Consider the following 21,045-nt stretch of genomic DNA (forward strand, 5'->3'; position numbering starts at 1 on the left):
GCCCACGTAGTGAATCAAGGTGTTGCAAAATGCAATTTAGCCAAGCGACATTCGAAAAACGTGGTTATTTAGCGACGTGGGATTTAGCCATGTGCCATTGACATTTGGCTAAATGCAATTTTAATTTTTTTTAAAAAGGAAAATAAATGCAATTAGCCACGTACCCCTAACCCACGTCTCTAAAAACATAATTTTTTTTTTGTTCCCTTGTCGGATAACGTCGGGATCCCAGTGTTATTGCTTTTTTTCTTTTTTTCTTTTTTTTCTCTCTCCCTCGCCGGAAACTTCTTCAAGGGCCGATGAAATCTTCCCCTTCCTCCCCCCATGAAATCCAACCCAAAATTAAAATCTAACTCCCTGGAGAGACCTCAATCCTTCAACTCTGTCACCGATAGAAAGGACCAAAAATCACCCAAAAAACACCAACTTCGGTGACCAACAAAAAGGTCCAAAAAGGAGCAAAAATCACCATAAAAAAGGCCTCCTTTGTCCTCGGATCTCCTCCCTCTCTCGATCTCGATCTCTACTTCTCTGAGTCGCCCGATCTCCCCGGATCTCCTCCCTTTCTTGTGTGGCCGGGCCGGTGGGGGTGAGTGGTCGATCGTCTTACGGAAAAAAAAAATGCAAACAACAAAATAAGATCAGAAGATAGTGAGATCAATCATAGAGACGAGAGAGAGAGAAGAGAGTTTCTTTTTTCTTTTTTCTTTTTTGATTTAGGGGAGAAGAGTCTGAAGAGAGTTGAGAGAGAGAGAGAGAGAGTAAATGCATTAAATGTGAGGCCAGGTGACAACTTTTAGGAAGAAAAAAAATGAAAAAAATTAATAAAAAAAGTCAAATTTGAAATTCCAATACTAGTGCGCGTGTCCACGTACACCAATTGTTTTTTAATTAATTTTTTTAATATATATAGGCAAATGGAGACGTAGGTTGTTTGCCATGTGGCTAATTGGCGACGTAGCAAATAATCTACGTGGCTAAAATTTTAAATTCTTAAAAGAATTAATAAATTAGCCACGTGGTTGATTTGCCACGTGGTCAATTGGCGACATGGCTAATCAAGCACGTGGCTAAAATTTCAAATCTTAAAAAAAAAATTGAAAAAAATTTCAATTCCTGAAAAAATTGAAAAAAAATATGAATATTTTAGCCACGTGGCATAATTGGCGACGCGAAAATAATCCACATAGCTAATTACACACACCAAACATTTCGCTATGTGGTGGATTACCCACGTGGTGAAATTGTGACGTGAGTAATCTACCACATAGCGAATCGCCGCGTGGCTACAGTACCGATTACTGTAGTCACGTAGTGAAACTACTTGTTTTTTTGTAGTGTTTGGAGACACCAAAGACAAGCTTGAGTCTAGCCAAACAGTGGAAGAATTTATTATGATTTATTTTGGGTTTAGAAATGACTTCCTAGGAGTGGTTTCCGTTGTGATTGTTGGGATAACACTTCTCTTCGGAGTCAGCTTTGTCTTTTCCATCAAGGCATTCAACTTCATTGATACCAATGTAACCTAAGATATTATCCTCAACCTATATAATATACTATATTTAATAAATAAATAATATATACAATATTATGGTTAACCTAGCTTATAAATAGAGTCTGTATACATCATCAGTACAACAATACAGTAAGACATAGGTTAGAAGACGCCTAACTGAAAGTAAGCCAAAATCTTCCTTTTAATTTTCCATTGTTATAATGTTGTTATTAGCATAATAATATTGTTCAAATGCTGCCGTTTTGCTTAGAGTTATTTTTGCTATGCATTATCAATGTTGAATCCTGTATTTTATTTTGTGAATATAATTAAATTTGTTGTTCACTTAGTGTTGAGAAACCATGAACTTTGATATGGGTATTTTTCCATTATCAATATGCTGTGTATTCTGTGATATATTGTCTATTTCGAATTGCTGTGAAATATGGTATGGATATTTTTTATGTATTTACTGTTTTGCCCTTGTATGCTCAAGAAACCCATGGAGACCACCGTGAAAAACACCTCTTAAAATGCCAGCCACCCTACTCCCTGTCACCGGCGGAGGATACGCAGCTGGGCACGGCGGAGGATACGCAGCTGGGCACAGCGGCGTCGACACCACACGAAGAAAGGCCGCTCCCTGCGGCCTCTACTCGTCGCTGTAACAGGCGGCCCGCAAGGACCGCCAGTTATATTAGCGCCGGCCCTCTTCAGACATCTAAAAATGGAGCAAGCTGTGGGTGGTCGTTGGTCGCCGAGCAGTTGCCAAGAGTGGCCGCCGAATGAGGTCTCGGTTGGGGTTCAATGGGTGGCGGCAGCTAGGGTTAGGGGATTTTTGGGTTGAATATATTAGGAACCGGGTAGGATTTCAACCCATTAAGTCTTCGGGTCGGGTTTTTTTTTTTTGTTTTTCCTTGGTTATTGCAACTATACTTGCTGGATTATTTGATGGTACTTTTCATGTTCCGAATCTTAATGCTAATAATTTTAATGAATGGAAAGAGAACTTTCTCTTTACATTGGGGTATTTAGAATTAGACCTGGCACTCCGGACGGATGAACTACCCGCTATCATAGCTACAACTACTACACTAGAGATTGCTAAACATGAAAGGTAGGAGCGATCTAATCGCCTCAACTTAATGTACATGAAATCTCATATTGCCAAAAGCATTAAGGGTTCCATCCTTGAATGTTCTAAGTCTAAGGATGTTTTGAAAGTCGTTGAATCACAGTTTGTGAGTTCAACTAAGGTCATGGCCAGCACCCTAATGAAGAGACTATCAAGCCAAACCTTTGATAGTTCCAAAAATGTGTGTGAGCACATCATAGAAATGAAGGATATTAAAGCTCAATTAAAATCCCTAGAGGTTGAGATTTTTTATTCCTTCTTGGTCCATTTGATTCTCAACTCTCTTCCTCCTCAGTATGGTCCCTTTAAAAATATCATACAACACTAGCTCTCTATTTATAGGCTAGGTTAGGGACCCTTATATTTGGTAAACTCTGTATTATTCCTCCCATCAAGAAAATAGTAATTAAATTGATTTCTAATCAATTTTTCTAGTCCTATATGTAGATGACATTTTACTTGCAAGCAATGATTTAGGTTGCTGCATGAAACTAAGCAGTTACTCTCTCAAAGCTTTGAAATGAAGGATTTTGGTGAATCCTTTTATGTCATTGCGTAGAGATTCAGAGAGATAGACAACATAAAATATTAAGATTGTCTCAGAGGACCTACATTGAAAAGGTTTTAGATACATTCAGAATGAGTGACTCTAAGTCTAGTGTTGCACCAATCACTAAAACAGAAAAATTCAGTAAAGACTAGTATCCTAAAAATGTATTGGAACAACAACAAATGAAAAGTATCCCATATGCATCTGCAATAGGAAGCTTGATTTATGCTCAAGTCTGCACCAGACCTGATATTGCATTAGCAGTTGGAATGCTTGGACGATACCAAAGTAATCCAGGATTAGAGCATTGGAAAGCTGCCAAGAGGGTCATGAGATACTTGCAAGGAACCAAGGGTTACAGTTTGACTTTCAAATACACCAATCGTTTGGAGGTCTTTGGGTATACAGATTCAAACTTTGCTGGGTGTGTAGATAGAAGAAAGTCTACTTCAAGATATATCTTTCTTCTTGTTGGAGGGGCTATATCCTAGAGAAGTAGGAAGCAAACTATAGTTGCTACATGTACTATGGAGGTAGAGTTCATTGCATGCTATGAAGCCACTACACATGCATTATGGTTGAAAATTTTCATTGGTGGACTAAAGATTGTCGATTCAATAGAAAAACCCATTAAGATTTTTTGCGATAATTCTGCAATTTTCTTTTACAAGAATAACAAAAGGAGAAGCAAAAGTAAGCACATCGACATCAAGTACCTTAGTGTTAGAGATCACATTAAGAGACATGAAGTTTTCATTGAGCATATTAGTACTGAATCAATGGTTGCGGACACCATGACAAAATGTTTACCAGTAAAACAATTTAAAGGTCATGTGGATCATATGGGACTTGTTGATTCATTTTGTACTCAGTTTTGATCTATAGACATAAAGTTATTATAATAAAGGATTATTGTACACATTTCTTTTATCTATGAAGATAAATAAAGTTCGACCTAAATGATTTATAAAAAGTTCATTCATAAAGCTTGATTATCTATAAGGTACTCATGTAATGAGTGTTTTATATTGTGATAGATGAAAGGGACGACCTATTTTATAATGGTTTTATTGCTACGATTCATGTGAAATATTTTCTTATCTGAGTGGGAGGATTTCATAAGTGATTAGCCAAACTAAAGAACCTATACCATAAGGACATATGTCATAAAGGCCAAGTGAGAGAATGTAAGATATTATCTCCATAAATGGCCTCTATGCCACATATACAATATTTATTATATTTAATAAATAAATAGCATATACGGTATTACGGTTAGGTAATTTAAATTTATTAAACTATTGTAATGGAATCATTAAATTGATTTCAAATCAATTTAATTATTGTTTCCTTGATGGGAAGAACAATACGGTGTTTACCAAATATAAAGGTCCCTAACCTAGCCTATAAATAGAGAGCCTTTGTTGTATGATATTTTAAAGGGACCATACTGATGAGGAAGAGAGTTGAGAATCAAATGGACCAGGAAGGAATTGGAAATCTCAACCTCTAGGGATTTTAATTGAGATGCAATATCCCTCATTTCCATGATGTGCTCAAGCACACTTTTAGAACTATCGAAGGTTTGGCTTGATAGTCTCTTCATTAGGGTGTTGGCCATGGCTTTAGTTGAACTCACAAACTGTGCTTCAACGGCTTTCAAAAAATTCTTAGCCTTAGAACATTCAAGGATGAAACCCCTAATGCATTTGGCAATATGAGACTGCATGTACATTAAGCTGAGGCGATTAGATCGTTCCTACCTTTCATGTTTAGCAATTTCTAGTGTAGTACAAATAGTTGTGATAGTGGGTGGTTCATCTGTTCGGAGTGCCAGGCCTAATTCCAAACACCCCAATATAAAGAGCTAGTTCTCTTTCGATTCAGTAAAATTATTACCATTAAGGTTCGGAACATGAAAAGTACCATTAAATAATCCAGCAGGTATAGCTGCAATAACCAAGGAAAAACAAAACTACTTAAGTGCTATGAAGTAACTATATTTAAATTAGCCAATGCCAATTTAATAGTAAATTTCAACCTACTTTTGGGCAAATGTTGCATTACGCATAAATTTTACTCTTTATTATTAATAAGACTAATAAAAATTTAATTATTAATAAATAAAATTCTCCATACCTTTGGGCCTAAAAGAAATTTACTTTTAATACTAAATTTGTTATCTTATTCTTATTAAGTCATAAAAATAAAAAATTTCCCTTTGAGGATAAGTAATTAAATTTATGAATTAATTACAACACGATGTTAATTTTTCTATATGAAGTTCATGTGTTTTTAAGTCTTGATGCAATTATCATTCAAAATTAGAATGTTTTGGCTCTCCCAAAATTATCATAGTAATTGTGACTTCATTAACATCTAACAACTTTATTGATGCCCATAAATAGTCCCAGGAATAAAACAAATCAATATGAAAATGGGGTAAATGGTGTTCTCCAAGGTACAAGCAGGTGAGTTCTTAAGAAAGTGAGGGAAGTCAAAAGGACATTCTTAAATCTCAAGACTTTCCTTGCCAGAACTTTTCTAGAAATTGCATTCTTGGATAGTGCCTTAAATACACACCAGCATATATGGTATTGTTAATTATTCTTAGGTCCAGGCATAAAACAGTTTATATTTAAACAATTAAAATACATTCCTTAGTTCATGTATTAAATAAATAATAATTTTAATATAGAACAATGTAAATCATAAGAGAAATAAAATTGCAATATGAGGACATATAAAATAGCATAGCCTAATGGACTTAGTGAATAGCCTTATGCCCTTTATATTTGGAAAACTCAAGTTCTAAACCTTATATATGCCCAATTTATTTTTAATTCTATATGGGCTACTGTATTGGGCTGGCCCAACCAGTTAAACACACTAAAATGCCTAGTCTTCTTCTTTTTTCTTTTTCTTTTTTTCTTTTTTTTTTTAAAAATCCGGATGGGCTACACTATTGGACTGACCCAAAAAGGATCAGCCCTCTTAACCCATTCGAGTCAGCCAATCTGAATCAGGCTTCTTGAATTTCTGGATTGGGCTGACCCCGACCCAGTTAAGTGGGATGATCCTTTTCGAGTCAGCCCAATACTGTAGTCCATTTGGATAAAATAATAATAATAATAATAATAATAATAATAAAATAAAAACTGGGCATTTAAGTGGGTTGAACTGGTTGGGCCAACCCAAGACAGTAGCCTATCCAGAATTAATGTGTTATGGAGTGTTTTATTTTTATTAAGTTACAGTGTTTGGTATTGAATAGGAAAAAAAAAAATGTGTAGTGTTTGCTACCATTGCTTATCTATGATGTTTCATTACTTTTGCAATCCTATCATCAATCTTTAAAAAGTTACAATGTCTGGTCATTATCTTTGAAAACCCTGCAATGTCACCCCTACTATTAGTATTTCAGGTTAAATAAGACAATATACAGGTGAAATGTCTTTTATACCCTTATAAAACTTTTAAAAATACAAAATACTCTAATGAAAGAATTATTTAAAAAAAAATGGAACCGTGGGTGGGTCGTGGGTCAACAAACTAGTCAATTACTTGTTATTTTTATTTTTTTTATAACATGAATATTTTGAGTATTTCACCGTCTTTCATTAGAATTTAAAGAGTGTGTTGCTTGTGCTCTAATATGACAAAAAATATGATGCTATAGAAATGTAAATTGAAAAGCAGAATAAAAAAAAAAATAAGAACAAGAATTTTACGTGGTTCTGATCTATAACTTACGTTCATAGAATAAAGCCCAAATGGCTATATTGTTGCTTTTATTCTTTTTATATAAAATGTACAATAAAATAACATATTATAGTTGAATGAGGTCATGAATACAATAATTACATAATCAATATGTAACCTATGAGAGTTAGAATAGTTACGTAATCAATATGTAACATATGAGAATTATAAGGATAATGCATGAGAGTTATATAATCAATATGTAACGTATGAAAATTATGAGAATAAATAATAAATTAACATAATGCTCATTGAAAAACTAAATCAGGACCTGCTTTGGTTTACTTACCAAAACAGAGAAGATGTGATCATTTATATATAGCAAGGACTTAGAGAGTCTTTTACAATGTGATTTACAAGGAGTTTAGATACTGTTAATCTACAAAGGAAAATTCACATGTTATTGTTATGTGGAACAACAAGGCAACTTCAAAAGAAACTAAGAAAAGCTAGGCCTCTAGCTATCTGCAGCTAGCTGACTTCTATCTGCTGTTTTCACAAGGAAAACTGGGATTGGAGTGGACCGTCTCTGTGTTGAGCATGAGCTCAGCAGTGAAATAAGGACAGCTGCTCCTCTGCAACTGTTCGTGATTTATGCAAGGAAACAAGGAGTGAGGCACTTGTCATTCTCGTTATCTTCGTTAGAAAATTATTTCATGAAAATTTAAGCTTTCATTTGATTTTAGTATTTTTATTTTTTTCAATTACTCTTTGTCCCATATTAAAAAGTTATAAGTTTTTTTGTATGCTTTATAAGCATTTATCTTACCGTTGCACGCACGCACGCGTGTCACTTAGAACGCTTTAAATGTACTTAGCACGTACGCATTGTAACACATGAACCGCGAGCTTATTTTTTACATGTGTATTTTTTTTTTATGTGTACAACTGCTATTCTAACAGACATTTTTAAATATTTAACTATTTTTTACCCACCAAAAACTACATTTTCTAACTGCTTTTTCAACGGTCAGAAACGGTATTTTTAACGGTTATAAACTGTAATAAACTACTTCTGTAATTTATAAAATATATTTTTCTTGCATATTTTAAGTGATCTTTTTTTTTTTTTTTCTCTTCTTCTTCTTTGCTGCTACAGAATTTCTTATTCAAAGTAGTATTCAAAATTTGCAATCTAAACGCTACATTCGAACAGTATTATATCCTGATGATAAAACTATTGTATTCTCTTTTGTAAAACTTATTGTATAAGTGATAGGCAATATTTATATAAGAGAAAGATTAATATTCATCTTTATTGTCCAAGAGTTGAATAATTTTTCATTAATTTCTGTAGTTCTAACATCTTCTGCAGCTACTAGATGATGTACATGAAATACTTAAACACTCATCTTGTTTGAAAGTTAAATGCCTTGATTGACAAGGCAAAGATGAATGCAAAAAACAATGGGATCCAAACAATCACTGTAGCAACTACACCCAGAAAGTCATGTCTATACCCAAAGTAACTCCTGACGAAATCTTTCACTGTTTCACCAGACTCAAGTACGTCCTCTACATCTCCATATTGTGAAGCAACCAATCCATACAAGGTCCAAGCAACGGGGCAACCCCAGTAGTACCACCTCCACCAAATTGGTATCCTCTGTCATAAACAAATTAAGTTTAGTCACAAGTTCATTCTGCGCGTGCACTTGTCTATATGCTGCAAGCTAACAATTTGTGCTAATGTGTTGAATTTGTGTCGAATTGATTTATAGGTCAATTTAATATGGGTCAATCTGAACCAGACTTATATAGTAAAATGGGCATTTAAATTAGTGAGTGGCACCACACCATACGACCCACTAACCTGTTTAATAAAAAAGTCTTGTTAGGTTGACCCGACTCGCATAACCCATTTTATAAACAGATCGTGTTGGGTTGATTCAAACACCATCTGTTTCAACTTGTATACGAAGAATTTTAATTTATATGAATTTTAGCCTTTTAGAGTTTTGCATGAGTTATGTGGGTTTTCCATGAATTAAGCGAGTTCATGACCCAGAATTGACTTGTTTATTTAAACAGATTATATAAAATCAAAACACACTTAATTCGTGTTGGGTTTGCTTGTCAATCATGTCAAAAATTGTTAGCCCTAAACATGTGTATGTGTATGTAGGCATGTAGAGTTGTGGTAGTTACCGTATGGGGGACAATGAATCCTGAGAAAAGGTGCCATATTCCATAGAAGGCAGTTGAAACTATGGCAGCAATATTGTAGTTGGGAGTAAGGGCCATGGTCATCATCCCATAGAATGTGAAGTATACCATGGTGAAGTACATGAAGAAAAGATACCATAAGAACTTGCTAAGCGTCTGTTCGAATCCCATCATGGCATATACTATAAACCCATAAACCACAGTCTGAAGGAAAATATATGGAAGCTCAATAACAACCTACGAAATAATGGCATATGGTTAGATGATGTTAAATCACTACTTATCTTAAAAGTTTAAGTTGATAAAAAAAAAAATGAATTTAATCATTTAATTAATATTTTAACCGCTAATGAGTTTCATAACAACAGCCTTGACGAAGTCTTTGCTCTTTTTATTCTTTTAGTAAAAGGAGCTTGTTTTTAGCATGCGTGATAGTTGAATTCTTAAATTCTTCCATAATATCATCCAATATTTTAAATAATATGTTAAATATATGGTTTTTCCAACAATGTTTATACCATCATGCATGCTTGTCGTTGGCTTTTGGATTGCTCACTATATTTTCCTATGAATTTTTAATTCCATATAATTTTTTACGACAAAAATGTGATTTTAAACCAAATCATAAAAAATGAATTATTTGGGTTTGAGTTTTGAAAAAATTACGGTTTGAAAATGTAAAAATAAATAAATAAATAATAATTGTGTTTTCACATTGCAAGCAATGTGGTGATTTTTTGAAAATGTATAATTTTAAAGACTAAACTGTGATTTTAAAGGTCAAACTGTGATTTTATCAAATCTTTAACTGCGTTTTTAAAAATCGCGTTTTCAAATCGCATATTTTAAAATCTCTATTTTAAAATCATATTTTTTGAATTCGCAAACTCATACAGACGCTTCACATATATACTAAAACAAGAAATTTACCTGTCCAATGGCATATGGCAGAGATGAATACATTCCAGCTGCTCTCTCTCTGTAAAAGACTATTCTCTCAATTGCCACAACTGGCTGCACAGACATGCCATTTTGTACTCCTATAAAGAGAACAGCAGTGTACATGGAACCCATGGCATTGAACAGATCTTGTTGCCTTCTCCTGTCATTCCCAAAAAGTTACTACAAATTAGTCATTACTAAGAGATGTTTAACGTTCGTTCGGTATCATTTTTAGAACACCCTTTTGCTTTTAGTAAAAAAGTAAAAGCATTAACAAAAGACTCAAAACGCAAAATACCCATAAAATACTTTCATCTTTATATCGCATCACAATCAAAAAGCAAAAAATACCATCTAAAAAGTTTTACCAAAAGAGCTCGAAATGGGTTTGTTTTGCCATATACCTCTTGGAACCGAGATCCCAAAATACCACCCCATACAACAGAGCTATGAATGTTGTAAATAAGAGTCTCACAGCATTATATGATGGGTTTCTCCAATAAGACCAACGTTGTTTCCATAGACAAGCGATGCATTGCATGGAAAAAGATTGAGAGTAGCGAGTATGGAAGTATATATCTTTGGATTCCGTTGTAGGTGTACTTAGTTCCTTGATCCATGCTTTGTTTCTCCTGAATCATTGACCCTCAAGTATTAATAATGAAATATGGTATCTGTAGCTGTATATTAATCTTAAATTATTGAAAAAATTTCACTTATCATCACTAATCTTTCATTACTTTTACAATCATACACATAAACTTTAAAAAATATCAATTTAGTGTATCCATCTTTTAATTTTTATTTTTTTTTCAATATCACCTATCAGTTAGAATTTTTCATTAAATCCTAATGGAATGGTGTCAAAATTCCAAAAATACCCCTCTTTTTTTTTGTTGAAAAAAAAAGGAAAAAAAAAATTACGAGGATTTAGTTGCATGTTGGTAAGGATTTAACGAAATTTGTAAAAATACTCATACCTGAATCTTTGAAAAAGAATATATATATATATATTAAGAAAGATATTTTGAAAATTTTGACATGATTTAACGGAAAATCTTAAAGAAGGGTAAAAAAAATTAAAAAAAAAAAAAAAAAAAATTGACAGATTGATACACTAAAGTGACATTTTTTAAAATTTAATAGTATAATTATAAAAATGATGAAACATCAGAGGTTAGAGGTGCACAGTGAAGTTTTCTCTGAATTGTTATAAGCTTTTGGTTTTCTAATGTTTCTTAGGATCTTGCTGGGATCATGACCAAATAATGAGAAAAAAAGATATAACAAAAGTTTTTACCTGTATAGTTCTGAGTTTTTGAATATGTCACTGAAGTTAAAACCATGAGCTGCTTCTTGTGTAGCTGAAGTAACCTCTAACATCCAAGTTGCAGGATTATAACCATCTCTAATCTTAGGAACTCCATTGATTTCCTTACCAAAAAAATTTTATTTTTTATTAAAAAAAAAAAATATTAATGTTGGTAATTATGTGACAAATGTGGGTTGATATGTTCAAAATCTCATTTGTTTATTAGCCTAACCTCAAAGTACTTGATGAGATGGGAAGAATGGCGGCCTAATGGACCAGCATATAGTTGCTCCCCTCCCTCTTTCAAAAGAAGTAACTGAAAATGCATCATTGAGGCACTCAATTCATGTATATTTTGTTCGAAATAAAGACAAAAATTAATGAAAGCAAAATAAAAATTATATTGAAATCAGTGAATTCTTGGGCAGTAACTCGAATATGAATTTGTCTATTAGACAAATATTGTCTCTCACTTATATAATAAGTTTTGCAATAAGAAATACAACAATTTTGTCATCAGGATACAATATTGTTCAAATGTAGTATACAGATTGCAAATTTTGACACTACTCTAAATAGAAAATTCTATAACAGCAGAGAATAAATAATATCCATAAAATATGCTGAAAAACATATTTTCTGACAATTGAAAAGACAGTTTCTAACTGTTGAAAAACAGTTTGAAATGGCAGTTTCTAACTGTTGAAAAAGCAGTTAAATACTTTAAAAAATATGACTGCTAGAATAGTAGTTGTACAGATAAGAAAAAATGCACACATAAATAATAAGCTTTTGGCTCGTGTGCGACCGTAAGCGCTAAGTACGTCTAAAGTAACGCGCGTGCGAACGAATAGTGTGAAATACAACTAGCATGTGTTTGCCCAAAAACTAATCTATATTTTGTAAGATGACTCCTTATAAAACACACAAAAAAAAACTCATAGCTGTTTAATGTGGGACAAAGTATAATTGAAAAAATAGAAGGGAAATTGAAATATTGAAATTGGACGGAAACTTAATTTTCCATGAAATAATTTTCAACATCTTTCAGTTCAGTATTCATGACAACTATATCTAACCTCATCAAAGGCATCGAATATATCAATGCTTGGCTGATGAATGGTGCAAACCACTGTTCGTCCTGTGTCCACTGTGTTCCTCACTGTTCTCATTACGATTGCTGCTGCTCTGGCATCAAGGCCAGAGGTTGGCTCATCCATGAATATTATAGATGGGTTGGCAACAAGCTCAACTGCAATGGTCAGCCTCTTGCGCTGCTCGGTTGAGAGGCCATTCACGTTGGGCATGCCAACTAGTGCTTCCCTTAATGGGGTCATCTCTACAAGCTCTATGACTTCCTCAATGAACATCTGTGGCCATAAACCATTGTTTCACTCAATAACTTGTCATATCTTGTGTTAAAGTATTGATTAAATAATTAAATTTACTCTCTTGATCTTATCAACTTAAACTTTTGAGATAAATAGTGTTTTTAACATGCTATCAGAATAAAGGTCCTATAAGTTCGAACCTTGTTCACTTGTTTAGGGGGAGTGCTATAATATAATTTAGGAAAAACTTAACTTACCCCTCGATGTTCAAGTGCCTTTGCAATCATACCCTCAAAGTTTTAAAATTTGCAATGTTGGTTTCTCATGTTTTAGAATTTTGCAATCACTCATCCATTAGGATTTTCTATTAAATCTTAACGGAGGACGCCAAAATACCAAGCTGTGGGTCACCAGGTTCCATGTTGATATATATATATATATATATATATATATATAGGATAATTAAGTATTTTTATAAGTTTTACAAGGATATAAGGAACATTTCACTTGTTTACCATTTAATTTAATCCTTGACCCTAACTGTGAGGATATAATTAAAATGGGTTAAAACATGGAAACCATACGTTGTAAATTTTTAATCTTTGAAGGTATAATTACAAAAGCGCCTAAACATTAAGGCGTAAGTGAAGTTTTCTTTATAATTTAGATGATTAAGTCCATCATTTCCTATCAGTTTAAACTTTTGGAATAAGTATTGATTTAACATGATATAAGAGCAAGAGATCATGAATTTGAACTTTGATTCTATAGTTTACCTCCCATTTAGATTAAATATTTTACGTGTTTAGCCTCACGTATTAAGGGAGAGTTTGAAGAAAGTGTTAAAGTATTGATTAAATGATTAAATTAATTATTTCTTATTAGATTAAGCTTTTGAGATAAGTCTGATCGATGATCATATTTTTTTAGTAGTTTTTTTTTTTTTATCGTGGAATAAGAATGTGCAATCCTTATCTGACTGTTGTTAATTAGTACTTTAATTTTACCTGCATTTGGCTGCATATATGCCATGCCTCAAATTAAGAGAAAAATGAAAGAAAAATAGGAAATAATACCTTTCTTGTTGCAGAATCAACCCCAGGGGCTAAACGAAGCCATGCAGAATATAGCAAAGACTCATAGACTGTAACATGAGGAGAATGAATATCAGTTTGCTCACAATAGCCTGATATGCGAGCAAATGTTTCTTGCTTCTTTGGGTACCCCGATAACGTGATGCTTCCCTCAATATATCCACCCGTTTTCCTTCCAGACAAGACATCCATTAGAGTGGTCTTACCAGCACCAGTAACACCCATAAGAGCTGTTAGGACTCCTGGCCTGAAAGCACCACTCACACCCTTCAAAAGTTCAATTTGATCCTCAAGAATACCTTCAATTTTCATTTCCTGTAATCATGTCAACAAATTCATCTTGCAGATGCTATTATTGGCTTTGCAGTGACTTAAAACAACATATTCAAGTATGTTGGTGTTGGTTGTTGCAGTACAAGAAGAAGTAACAAAAACGACATATTGAAATGCTAGTGCCATCTATAACTGGGTAATTCTATAAGTCATTTTTGTGCCCCTCTAATAATCCACAAGACATTAATCGTGCAAAAGAAAAGGGTTAAGAAAGTCAAGAGAAAAAGCATAAAATCAAGATTTTGTACACATAAACTACCAATGACACAAAATAGCAGGAACTTGAGCACTTCAGTACAAATAGGCCTCGTTTGCTAACGCCTTATTTCTTTGCCTTTTGCTTTATATTATAAAAGTAAAAACATTAACAAACAACTTTAAATACAAAAAACTCAATACTACTTTCACTTTTCTGTCAAATCAGAACACTTTTTCAACCAAAAAATACCTTCTAAAAAATATTATCAAACGAGCACTATATCCTCCCAGTTACTTCAAGGGTGCCCTTTAATTGAAACTAGAAGGTACCTGTGGCATGTCTACAGCATATCTGATTTCATCAAAAGTGAGGGATAGGGGTTCAAAAGGAAGAACCATTCCCCTCTTCCTGTTTTGATAAGATTCATCAATTCTGCCTACACTTCTTCGAACTTCAATCCCTTCTCCAATCCAAGAATCTGACCCGCCAGGAGAGCTCTTTCCTTTAGATGATAGCTCAATGAAATCTCTAGATCTGTCAGCATTTCTCTCAGCCAATGTCTCTTTGGATAATACTGCCTGAGGCTTACCAAAAGCTGCAGCAAAGTAATCCTTTTATCAGAAAAATCAGTTCAATTTTGAAACTCGAAAAGACATATATTATGGTACTTACGATTGAGATACTTTAGAGCCAAAGTGAAAAGGAAATTGAGCAGAAAAATATATCCAATCAAAGCTCCTACTCCAATCCAATACCAATCTGCTTGTGGAAAAACACCACGAGACTTCATGACCAAAACTCCTAATGGTTCTGAGGAATTAGGAGGTACCTATAATATAAACATATCCACATACTCAATTATGGATCAAAATATTTTTTCCAATTCTTTCCTTTAGTTTTGTTATTATTTTGTCAAACTTCATGAAAGGATGATTACATGTCTCCAACTCTTCCCAAGAAATTCGTTCACAGCTATAGCATTCTGTCCATACATCAGTGGTGAGACCAAGTAACCCCAATACAACCATTTCGGCACATCCTCTGAATGAAAAAGAAAATATAATCAGAATTTATATCAGATTGGCATGTGTTAGAATATATTCAGAGTTGAATAAATCAATAATATTATATTCAAAATATATTCTAACAGCATGCATGAAGAGTAGAAAACTGTTAGAATATTAATTAAATCTATCGCTTCCTATAAGCTTTAGCATTTGGGATAAACGGTGATCTAATATAGTATCAGAGCCGGAGGTTATGAGTTTGAACCCTGACTCTACAATTCACCCCTCCTTTCAATTAAATATTTCACGTGTTAAGCCTCACTTGTTAAGTGCAAGTTTGAGCTCACACGTGAATGAGAGTATTAGATAAGTTAAATCACCTCGAGATATGATGAATCCTCCCAAAATCTCCACTGCAAGTAAAGCGAGTGACGCAACTGTGCTAGCAACAATCAAATTCCTTCCTAATGCAGCCAAAAATCGGAACAGTCCAGATGCCATCTGGTTAATGCACAGGATTATGAGGTACTGCTTGAAAAACCTGCCATTAATTAGGACCTTTCATCATATTCTAAATTCCAAAATTTTAACTTAAATTTGAACAATTCTGGTTTCTTTCTTTTTTCACCTTCCAACGTCTGGATCAAAGCCAATGACATAATAAGTCATCACCACCCAAATGGCAACTTCTACAAGAGTGATTGGAATCTTTAGGATCCATGTGGGTAGAGAGTATGCCCATGAAGGATAAAAGAAAAGGTCTCTTTGCTTGTAAAAGACAGGAAGCTTCATGATGGCCATATTCAGCTCTGACATTCCGTTGAACATAGCTACAAGTACAGTGAAAAAAAGAGCACCCATATAGATACCACCGTCCTTCACTGTATCTCGATGCATCTCAGTTCTTAGAAATAGTGTCATGGTTATAAAAGCTACCAGAGTGAGCTGAAAATGCGAGAAAATACAAGGAACAATAAGCAATAATCACTTAAAATATCAATGCTTAAATTGAATTTTGTACCATCGCTTAAAAAAGGTTATCCACAATCTCAACCTTCTTACAAATAATAGTACTAGAACAAACTTCAAAATACTTCATTTCAATTTTGAACAAAAATGAAACTCAATTTCATCCCACTCTTGGTCTAAAGCGAAGCTTTTAATGCTTTATCATATTTTCCTTTCGGCTTTAGTTTTTGAAATAAATGATGATATTTAGTAAAATTCTATATGACTGCCATAGAGTTGGGGAACGTGGAAGGAAAAATCAATTCTTGCTTCTTTTTTTACAAGTATTTATTCGGTGGCTGATTTTTACTAGCATATCATCAAATTGTATGGCACTAGTATATCAGTCTACTAAATAACATTACTCTTAACATGAAATCAGTTCAATCAAATATTATAGGGTTTCACTTACCGAGTAAAAGAAGATAGTTTAGCATCACCATACCAATCAAGTTTGTAGGAAAGATTGGTGTTGAGCCCACAATTAAAAAGATTATTAAAATATTAATTAAATGAGTAAATTCATCGTCTATTATGAGCTTACGCTTCTGAAATGGATGGTGATTTAAGAAATACCACTCACTTGGCTCATTTTGAAGATGTAGACAAATGAGTTCCTCTTCATAAGCAAGAATTCTCTCCAAACACAAGCTCTGAATAACTCTTTCTCGCTAACACCATACTTCTTAGTGGTTAAAACAGCAGGGTGGCCTTTGGAGCTGTTGAAAGGAGTGGCAAGCTCATTATTAAGTTTGCGACCAATGTCGAAGAAGTGAAATGCTCGGGCAAATTCCTTCACAGCAACAAACTTGTAAGGTTCATCTTTACGTGCCCAGTACTGCTCTTGATCTTTCCTTGATGTCACCTGTTGCAACCCCACAAGGGAATGAGAAGAAAGATTTTTATTTTTATTTTTTTGTGACACTAAAATGATAATTCCAATATGAATAGAGTAAGAACACAGATAGAGAAAACTAGCTAGAATTACTTCTTGTAAGAAGTCAGCAACTCCTTTCCTCTGAGGACATTGGAAACCCATGTATTCAAAGAACTCAAGCACATTTTCACGGGGACCTTGATACACAATTTGTCCGTCTGAGAGAAGAATTATATCATCAAATAGTTCATAAGTTTCTGGAGGTGGCTGGAGAAGAGAGATAACTGCTGTTCCTTTGAGAATATGGATGGATTGCCTGATTGAATTCACAACCCGGAAAGTCGTTGAGCTGTCCAAGCCAGTTGATATCTCATCCATGAACAATGCACTTGCTGGGCCAACCAGCATCTCACCTGTGTCATATTGAGAGTTGCATATGGCAATTTCAGAGTTTAAAATTTGAGTGTTAAATCACCACTTTTTTCAAAAAGGTTAAGCCAATATAAAAGAGTAAATTTAATCATTTAATTAATAGAGAACATGTGGACTATTTTCAGAAAATGGGGGATAAATTGTATAGTTAGAATTGAAGACCTCAGCTCTAATACCTTAAATCACCACTTGTCCCAGTATCTTAAGTTTTTGAGATAAGTAATGATTTAAAATGGTATTAAAGTCAAAAGTCTTGAATTTGAACTCTAACTTCACAATTCACCCTTCATTTCAACTAAATATTGTAAGTGTTTGGTCTCACTTATTGAAAGAGAGTTTGAGCCTATATGTGAAGGGGAGTGTAGAATATTAAGTAAATTATTAAATTCACCAATTTCTATCGGCTTAAACTTTTAAGATAAGTGTTGATTTAAGATTGAATAGGCAACGAGAGTGTACCTGTTGTGACTCGCTTTCTCTGTCCACCAGAAATTCCCCTTAACATTTCATCTCCTACAATAATATCAGCGCATCCTTCAAGCCCCATAATCTGCAATGTTACAAGAGCAGAAACCTTAACATTTATAAGATTTTCCACGTTGTCTGTATTTTAACTTTTAAGGTGGTACCTTGATAACATAGTCAGTAACTATACTGGTCTCCAGTCCTTCTAGTGCTGCTGCCTGAAGAGAATTTAAGATATCAAGATTGTCAAGTTATGAGTAATTAATTTTCTCCCCTTGGAACGATTACTGCAAATATGATCTCTCAATAAGTTATTCACACAAGAAAGAACAAACTTTTTTTTTTTCCAACCTTCATGTAGATATCAACATCTGGATCTGGCTTAATATTTGCTGCCTTCTCTCTTTTTAATAGTTCTGCCAATATCTCTGCAAAATTTCCAAAATTTAAAATTATAGACTCAAACCCTCAGAACTCCTTGGACCAAACAGTATATCTTAAAAGTGATGGTGTTTTAACTGACCATGACGTGGTCCAACACCTTGACATCTTGCTGCAAAAGCCAGTGTTTCTCTCACTGTCATTTCTCCTATGTGGAGATCATATTGACTTATATAAGCTGATGTCCTCTGCGGCACAAACTCTTCCATTCCATGTCCATTGTATGTAACTCTTCCCGAAAACTGAAGTTCATAAGTTACCATATTAGATCAACCCCCAAAACTAAATTAGACACATCTAATATTTAGCCGAGTAATGTTATTTAGTAGACTACTAGACGACTGCAATAGAACAGGAAGGACGTGACAGTAAAAATCGGCATTTGAATTAACAAGGGTTGATTTTTATTGCCACGTCATCTCAGTTATATGACAATCGTATAACAGTTTATTAAATATCATTTCTCTATTTAGTTTCCTTACTTTTAAATCTTTACCAAGTTTTCCAGCCAAAGCCAATAATAATGTGGTCTTTCCAGAGCTTGGGGGGCCTAAAAGCAATGTCATTCTGCAACAATTGGAAGAACAAGATGGAAGATGAACTGTTTGGAAAGTTTAAGGAATAATAATATATGAGGAGGTATATATAATCACCTTTGAGGCTTAATGATGCCACTCACATCTTGAAGGATTGGTAAGGGTATCTTTCTACTTTGATGAATGTGAAGATAATTCAAGAATCCCTTGGAGAGGAAGAATGGGAGAGAAATTGCAGGGTGAGTATATATATATAGAGAGAGATAGTAATTGTGGTTAAAAGATAGAACTATCTACTTAAGATCATTAATTTACCTCGAACATATTGATAAAGAAGTTATATATTGTAGGCAATGCTCTGCTTCCAACATGAACCTTTGCCTCTACATTTAGGTGCTCAAACCGAACTTCAACAGTTGGAATATCAAGTCCAACTCTGAGTTTGAATTCCGAAATTAAATAATAAACCATCAGAATTACTTTATGAAAAGATTCCAAACAAATGCAAAGAAAAAAAAAATATATATCTTTTACATGCCAAAAACTTTGGAACATAAAAATGATTCAAGGAACATAAGAACAAGAGCAACCAATCCCATCTGTATACTTGGACCAAACAAAAAACAACTTAAATCAAGTTCTTTGAAATTGCTTGAAACACATAAAAAACACAAGAATATGAATTACCCAGATGGGTGTAATGATCTGAAATGAAACATACATTGATGGAACTCACCGATCTATGCGGTCCTTGAGCTTTAACAGGAACTTCTCATTATCTTTTTCTGCAATTTTCACCAGCCTATTTAACAAATCCTTTCTCGCCGGTAATACAAGAGCCCTTATGTCAATCTCTCTGGCTTGGCCCTCTGTATAAGTGAGCATACCTCTCCTTATATGTGAATATGTAGGCGGTCTCTCTAAAGTAACCGATTCGAAAGCTTCTTCATCGTCTTCTGCTCGAGAAGAACTTAAGAAAATTTCCATGGCATTGTTGTTCCTCCAGATGTTAGGACTGCTTATGTGTAAACTACTACTACCTGTGTATGTTCCACCACTCTCCATTGTTCCAATTATTGTTATGAGTTTCTAACTTTCTAAATATAAGTAAACAAAACCTGCAGACTTGCATGCAATGATGGAAATTCAACTCTTAGCTAAACAGCTCACCATCTCAGATGGCTCTCTCTCTCTCTCTCTCTCTCTCTCTCTGTGTGTGTGTGTTATGTTTTATGAATGGACAGAGAGATAAAGCAACGTCTGTGTCTCTTGTTCTTCAGTATTACATGAGATACTGAACTTCCTTGTAGAGGAGGGAAAATGTATTCTTTGATAGTCCAATTTCTTCCGACCAATGAAAATATGATTTGGTCCCTGTAAAAAAAAAAGTACCAAATCTACAGTCAAAGTAATAAATGAAAGAAAACATTTGGTAACAAAGTGAAAACGTTTTTAAAAATTCTTCCAAAGTAAAAAATCATTCCCGAGGCCAGTCAATCTTAAAGGTATTCACGATAAAAGACTTGTGTTCCACATTAATATCTGAATTACAACGTGTTCACATTTTCACTACGGTGGCTCTAAAATCTCTAACCTTCTTCTTCTATTGAATTACCTTCACGAACGACCCTCGTTTTAGACCAACAATATATACTCAAGGTCCTTCTCCACCTACAGCCAATTACCACAAGCTAGGGAAGCTGAGCTTTGGAAAGATTTAGGCGAGTGCCTGAAGCCATCCTCTGTTGTTTAACTCTGAACATGCTATTATGATAACGAAGCTAGAGTTAGAGATATGGAATAGGTGGTCAACGTTTGTTCTTGGCAACCTGGGTTGTGTTTGAAAATATATACACCATCAATTCTGTGTCTTAGCTATTAACAGCAACAAACTCTCCATGTTTTCCTCTTGGACCACTTCTAAGGTTTCTAGATGTTCCAATTCTCGAGAACACTCGGT

General features: G+C 34.1%; 1 protein-coding gene across 1 annotated transcript; it reads right to left on the minus strand.

Annotated features, from left to right (window-relative positions):
• Window positions 1–8,290: 8,290 nt before the first annotated feature.
• LOC133870264 (pleiotropic drug resistance protein 1-like) lies at window positions 8,291–20,150 on the minus strand. The gene is made up of 23 exons (XM_062307350.1): window positions 19,822–20,150; window positions 19,401–19,521; window positions 19,203–19,291; window positions 19,032–19,116; window positions 18,632–18,791; window positions 18,460–18,536; window positions 18,273–18,326; window positions 18,103–18,193; window positions 17,323–17,624; window positions 16,918–17,199; window positions 15,955–16,271; window positions 15,707–15,867; window positions 15,257–15,360; window positions 14,992–15,148; window positions 14,649–14,914; window positions 13,770–14,102; window positions 12,442–12,732; window positions 11,595–11,678; window positions 11,351–11,484; window positions 10,455–10,682; window positions 10,039–10,210; window positions 9,091–9,345; window positions 8,291–8,548 (listed from the first exon to the last, which is right to left on the minus strand). Exons 1-23 carry the CDS (start codon window positions 20,148–20,150, stop codon window positions 8,291–8,293), a joined length of 4,350 nt encoding a protein of 1,449 aa, XP_062163334.1.
• Window positions 20,151–21,045: the final 895 nt, after the last annotated feature.

This window comes from Alnus glutinosa, chromosome 6 (genome assembly GCF_958979055.1).
Source record: "Alnus glutinosa chromosome 6, dhAlnGlut1.1, whole genome shotgun sequence".
NCBI lineage: Eukaryota > Viridiplantae > Streptophyta > Magnoliopsida > Fagales > Betulaceae > Alnus > Alnus glutinosa.